Here is a 6,662-nt window from a genome sequence, read left to right as displayed (position 1 = left end):
TGTTTAAAAAGCTGTCTTTTCTCCAGTGTATGTTTTTGGCACCTGTCATGGAACTGTATCTATATGAATTTGTCTCTGTGTCTTCTGTTCTAGTCCGTTGGTTTTAATGGCTGTTTTTATACCTACACCATGCTACTTTTGTTACTATAGATCTGAACCATAACTTGAGATCAGTTTTGTGGTGCCTCCAGCATCTCCATTATAGCCAGTATTAGTTTGGCAATTCTGGTCTTCTGTTTTTCCATATGAATTTTATGAATATTTCTAGTTCTATAGAAATTCCTCAAAAGACTGGGAATGAAATGACCATTTGACCCTGCTATCCCACTCCTTTGTATAAGGTAGCAGCACACTGCAGCTGTGCATGCATCACAGTGTTTATAGCAGCAAGAATCAGAAAAGCCAATCAACGGAACCAGTGTTGGTGCGCGCCTGCAGATGATTGGATAAAGAAAATGTCCTATGTGTACACAATGGAGGTTTATCAAGCCATAAAGAAGGAGAGAGAAAAGGGATTAAAAAAAAAAAACTTCCTATAGTTCTTTGGTCCACTGCATATAAAACACACAGAATGTTGCTTTGAGATAGATGTTACAAACTGTTCAGAATATAAAAACTTCATTTCTGCATTTTTTACTCTGAAGGTTAATTTTATTCTGTAGAAATATTTTTCCCTACTCTTCTTTGATAGCAAATGAAACTGATGATCATGGTGCACTACATTTTATTCATTCAGAACAACAAAATACAATAAATGAAGGCAAACATTTGCATGGCCAACAAATGGAAAATCTGAAATAACTGGAAACAGTGTTCTAATTAAGGTAACCATATAACTTCATCAAACAAGAACAATAGGCAGGATCGTCCCTGATTTGGGATTGGGATTACCACCCCAAATGAGACTTTTTCTAACAGCATCTTACAACATAGTTAGTGCTTTGAATCTAGAAAAATATAATATGTAAACCAACCCTGAAGATATGAAATTTCCCTCAGAAGCACTGCAGTAGATTCTAGAAGTTCATTGGATCACAGCAATAGAAAATTTAAAGGAAAGCAAATATTGCCTATAAATATTTTGAGTGTGATATTTTTAAAAAATTAAAAAATAGGGAGACAGAGATGAGTTTCAGATATCCTGGGGGCTAGCACACATAAGTGGTTCATCATGAAAGCCTGTCACTCCAGTAGCTATTTTCTTTTGAAGGGATTTATAGTCCTTCATGTTAAGACTGTAGAAATATTTTACTTCTCACCTGTATTAATCAATGAGAATTTGGTTATTAGAATCTTCCAGATCATTTTAAACTTTTTGAGAAAAAGAAACAGCTTATTTTATAAATGGTGCTAAATTGGTTCACAATGTGAACTCAGGGATTTGGCCCTAGCATCTTGGATAAATATGATGCTAGAGTGTTTTCTGGTGAACGGCCTTTCCACTGGGTTATGCTGATAAACTCATGGAAATGGTTCATGAATCCAAATATGAAGTTCTAAAGCAGTGATAATAAAAACGAGGGTAAATGTCCAAACGGTGAAGCCCACATTTCCCTTTGTACTTCATTCCCCGATGACTTTCCCTCCTTTCCTGTTTCCTCTCCATACTCTCCCGACTCCAGGCTCAAATTTCTACCCTACAACCTTATAGCACCACTTCCAACCATGTTCTCTCTTCATGTATTCAAGTTTCACACAAAATTATTTTTAGAGAACTTAATGCCTAGGTTCCTGGCCATTTTGAGAGAATTTGCATATTAAAAATAATTCTCAAAGGTAGCAAAAAGAAAAAAAAATCAATATTAAAAATATTTACATTATTTATTCTTGGACCCTCTATCACACTTGCTCATTAGGCTAGGCCCAGGATGGTGGTAAGAATTCTACATGGATTCAGAGATAAATTCATTTTCTATTAAAAAAGAAAATGGTAACCCTGTCACATTATCTTTCTCTGACTTCAGTCATTCTGCTGCCAGGTATTTTTCTGGACTATGGATGATAGAGAAGATTCTAGAAGAGAGGAGAAAGAGAGAACTAATCTGGTTTCACTTTTTAGTGAAATGTCATTGCAGTCAACATTTAGTAACAACCACAGCTTCCTGGTTCCTTTCCTTCTTTAATACCCTGAATTGCCCCTTCATGCGCTTTGTCCCCACCTCCAGCTCTCACAGGTGATCCCTTAATTAAGGTAAGCTATCTCACCTTAATGACCACAATGCCTGCTTAATGATAGGCAAATAATCAAATATGTTTGCTGTGTTAAAAAAACAAACACTTCATCCAATGCAAACAGGGTCACAAATGACTTCAGTGGTTGGCTGCCATCTTGAAAGCACACAGAAAAGCCAGCATGGGAGTTAGGCCAAAGCCAGACAAGTGCATCTACTGCTGTGGGAGGGGATCTGAACCAGCTTAGGGCCATGTCTAAATCTAGACACAACATTAGAGCCCTGGTAAGTAAAGCTCACTCAAGTCTGGTCTCCCCTGCTCCTCTGTTGCGTGATCCAGCAAGTTTCCCTTATGTATGAGCTAACATGACTCAGGTGTCCTGAAGCACTCCTGTTCAGGATGTTCTCTAGGTCATGCAGTGTTTTCTCTACCAATGAAAGAAGTTTAGTCAACTGGAATCAAGACAGTCATTGGGTGGTAGGAAGAAATTATAAAGATCCATGTATTTAATAGTCATCATTAGTTAGCTGATATCAAGAGAAAAGCTTAGACTCTAGGTTTTGGTCTTCGAGAGAAGGTAGGATAGTTGACATAAATGTCTTCTCTTGTGTCTTCCATGGGTTGAGTGGTGGAGATGGGTCTTCTGTAGTTGTTGGCCGCCTACAAAATAAACAGTAATGGTATCAATCATTCAGTATGTTTCATCAGCTAGTAAAGATATTCAACATAAATCTCTCAATTGAACCATAATGTAGGCCAAAATTCCACTACAAGTAATTTCTAAAACACTCCCTCCATTGTATAGAACTTCTGTTAGAAATCACTTTCTTGTTTTATAGGATTCCGAATACGATGAAGCATAAACATAATCCAGATCTTTAATGCTGTATTGTGCTATGAATTTCCTTTTTAGATGCAAAAGTAGGTTGGTATTTCCCTATAGTTGGCATCCATCAATGTCTACTGAATGATGCCTTAATTAATCACTATTCTTAGAGTACACAGTGTCCTAGCTTTAACAATAATCAACTGAACACAATGAAAGAACTAGGCAACAAATTTTCTCCTTCAAGCTGATGGTACATAACCAATAATATTCTCTACTTTAATCAAGTGATGTGCAAATGTGACAAGATGAATGTGCACATGTGACAAAATATACAGGTGTGAGAAAGAGCAAAATTGAGAGAGAGAAAAGAGAAGCAAGAGAGATCTTCTGGTGAGTGGTTTCAAAAGTTAGAATGATTTTGGTGTTTGCAAGAAGAAAGCAGAAGGAAAATCCAGGTGCCTTGTTACTTACATCACCTGTGAGGAATAGCAAAATAATCAAATAGGTCTATCTTCTTCTTCTCTCACAGTCCCTCTTACTATCAAAGTTTTAAATTGTCCTCAATATAATAAATACCATTATTCTAAAGCCTAGAAGAACTGGATACCTAACATAGTCCCAAAGCATCCTCCTTTCTTCAAAATTCATAACAATAAATATTCCTTTGGATTGACTTTAGCAGGCAAATAGCTAGGAACAAGAGAAAGAAGCCACTAAGTGGACCTGGCCGGGCAGCGTCCACTGTGTGCCAAGCAACAGCTGGAGGAGCCGCGCCACTGGAGCCTGCATTTGGTGCCAAGAAGCCAGCTGTGAGTCAGTCAGAAAGACACATCTGACTTGCAAAGAGTAACTGCTTAATAACAGAAAATTTTAAGTTGACAGATTATTAAGAAGTCTGAAGCACCCATATTGGGTGCTTAAGTACTTGACTTTTTAGCCGTGTTGAATTCGAGTGCAAATAATTAAAGCAAAAAGAAATCAATGTGATTTTGGATAGCACTTGACAAAATGTTTGCCTTTGTCAACTCAGGCAAGCTGTAATAGAACAGCACAGACTAAATGTCTTAAACAACAAGCATTTATTTCTCGCAGTTCTGGAGCTGTGAAATCCGAAACCAAATGTGTGGCGAGGGCTGCCTACTTGATCTGTGGGTGGCCATCTTCTCCTTGTGTCCAGGCTTTTTGTGCAGAAAGCAGAGAGGAGGAAGCGAGCTCCGGCCTCTCTTCTTACAAGGGCACTGATTCCACCCATGAATAACCTCCCCAAGGCCCTACCTTATCAGACCCTCATGCTGTGTGTGAAACCCTAACACAAGCACTGGATTGTGAGTTTTAATAAACAGAATAATATGTGCACAAGAGAGCAATATCTGACATACGCTGGAGGCAATGAACATGAAATTAAGCATCGCTGTTATCTACAAACTCCAAAGTTTCTATTACTTTAACCAAACAATATGCGCAGTAGCAAAGTAGAGCGAGATGGAAAATTTAATAGTTCATCAGACTCCTGAAACCTACAAGAAAGTTCTTTAGGTTTATAATGTAATTTGAGCATTCATTAATTCATAATTAATTAAAGGTAATAATAGTAACAAATATCATATATTATGTCCTTTTATATGCACACTTTGCTTCTGAGCCTTGAATGTAGGTTAGATTAATTTAATCATCACAATATCTTTATGACATCAAAATAATGTTATGCTCTTTATTGGTTTGAATAGGGTCCCCCTGAAACTCACATCCTTCTGCAAACATCATTATGTGGCCTTCTTTGGAAAGAAGATACTTGCAGATAAAATTAGTGACGTGAACATCAGGATGCACTGGGGTAGGAGGCTGCCCCTTACTCCGAGATGACTGGTTTCTTTATAAGAGGAGAGGCACAGACACACACAGGGGAGACCCCAGGTGAAGACCGGCAGAATCGGATGTGTATACAAGCCATGGACAGCCAGTGATTGCAGGCAACCACCAGGAGGTGCTGGGAGAAAAGCTTGGAACCATCTCACCCCAGGAAGGAACCAGTCTTCACACACCTCTTTCTGGACTTCAACCCTCCAGAGTCATGAGGGAATAAGTGTGTGCTGTTTCAAACTATCCAGCTTGTGTACTTTGTAATAGTAGCCCTAGAAAACTAGTGCGGATTTCGGTAATGCACAGGGTTGATTCTTACTGTGTCAGTGTAATTGCTCCTTTATTCATATTGATATATAAAAAAAAACTTAGTGTCAAAAGGTATTAATAGAGTAGCACAGAGAGTAAGTGCTTCCTCAAATAAGCTGATACTTGAATTATCAATATTTGAATTATCAACTGCATTGCCAGGTTATTAAAAATAAAACAAAAAATAAGATCCATAACTGCAAAATAGGCGGACTTTACAAGATATTTATAAAGCATAAAAGAGGAGGAAAATGACAATTCCAGGTGAACTCACCTTACTCTTTGTATCCCAGGACTCTTTAAATGGGGTGGACTTCTGTCTCCTCCTCCTTCTAAAACACACAGTCAACAGGAAACATCAAGATGCTGCAATCCAGCATGGTACCCCTCGGCGTGTCCCCAGCCCACGTGCACTACTGAATATGTGCTTGTGACCAGCCACAGGTGCTCCACACATATCTGTCCAGCATTCTAGTGACTGACACTCACTTTGCACACCTCTCCCACATTCCCTGGAGGGTGCACACAACTCCATAGCTGTCCAGCAGTGTCCATGGTAATTACTCTCCTTGATAACCCACGTAAGAAGGGCTTCCACCCTTCTCCATGGAATCTTGGACTTAGAGATTTTCATGATTAAAACATGTTTGAAAGCCAACAGTGAAACTTCTTAGGTGACTGCACTAACAGAGCTCAGTGTTATAAAATCTTCCAGGTGTTATTCTATATAACCTGTATGGATGATTTTCTTCAGATCTCATCAAAATTCTAAACTTAACAGTTTAGGAAACTGAGGTGCAGAGAGAAAGGGTGACTTGCCCAGAGTCACATGGCTGGTTACAGGTAGCATCAGCCCTCAACCCTCCCACCCAACTCTGAGGCTTCCCTTCTCTCAGAGTCACTTTGATGTGGCCAGCAACCATCTGCAACCACAGTACTCCACAAACTCTCCACAGTTCCAATGACGCTTATGAAACCTAACTTCTGGAGAAATCTTAAAAGAGCAAACACAAGAGAAGGAAAGAAGAGGCTACTGTAGTTGAACAAAGGAGAAATAACATATCCAAGTGTGAAGACAGTTATTCTGGGGAAAGTCAACCTCTGTTCCATCTCCCTAAAGCAAAGATTCCTGTTGAACAATGGAAGAGGTGGATTCCATGCAAAAATATAGAGGTTTATTTTGTTCTGTGTTTCATAAGATGAGATCTCAATTCCTTATTAAAAATCTTGAAAACATGATAGTCACTCTTCAAGGAAAGGTTATTCAGAAGTGGATATTGATTCTAATGATCTCTTCTAGTAATTTGGAAATTCTACTATGTTAACAGTCTTCATCTTATTCTATAGACATTAATTTACTTATTATTATCCTTATTTATGTTGATTATTCTTTAATTTACTTACTCTCTGTGTAAATTCACAACATGCAAACTTCATTTCTAAGTGTTTTGTATAAATTACATGATTTATTCCTCAAAGGAATCTATCATAA

At 38.3% G+C, this 6,662-nt stretch overlaps 1 protein-coding gene across 1 annotated transcript in view; it reads right to left on the bottom strand.

The window, feature by feature from the left end:
* Window positions 1-2,718: 2,718 nt before the first annotated feature.
* LOC143410839 (CD226 antigen-like) overlaps window positions 2,719-6,662 on the bottom strand; it is a 59,153-nt gene continuing 55,209 nt past the window's right edge. Inside the window, exons 5-6 of the mRNA XM_076871579.1 lie at window positions 5,445-5,502; window positions 2,719-2,832 (exon numbers count right to left, since the gene is read on the bottom strand). Coding sequence (XP_076727694.1) covers window positions 2,719-2,832; window positions 5,445-5,502 — 172 coding nt within the window. The remainder of the gene's footprint in view (window positions 2,833-5,444; window positions 5,503-6,662) is intronic.

This window comes from Callospermophilus lateralis, chromosome 11 (assembly GCF_048772815.1).
Source record: "Callospermophilus lateralis isolate mCalLat2 chromosome 11, mCalLat2.hap1, whole genome shotgun sequence".
In the NCBI taxonomy this organism is placed as follows: domain Eukaryota; kingdom Metazoa; phylum Chordata; class Mammalia; order Rodentia; family Sciuridae; genus Callospermophilus; species Callospermophilus lateralis.
Note: the sequence above shows the minus strand (reverse complement) of the source record. Positions and strands in the feature narration are given on the sequence as shown.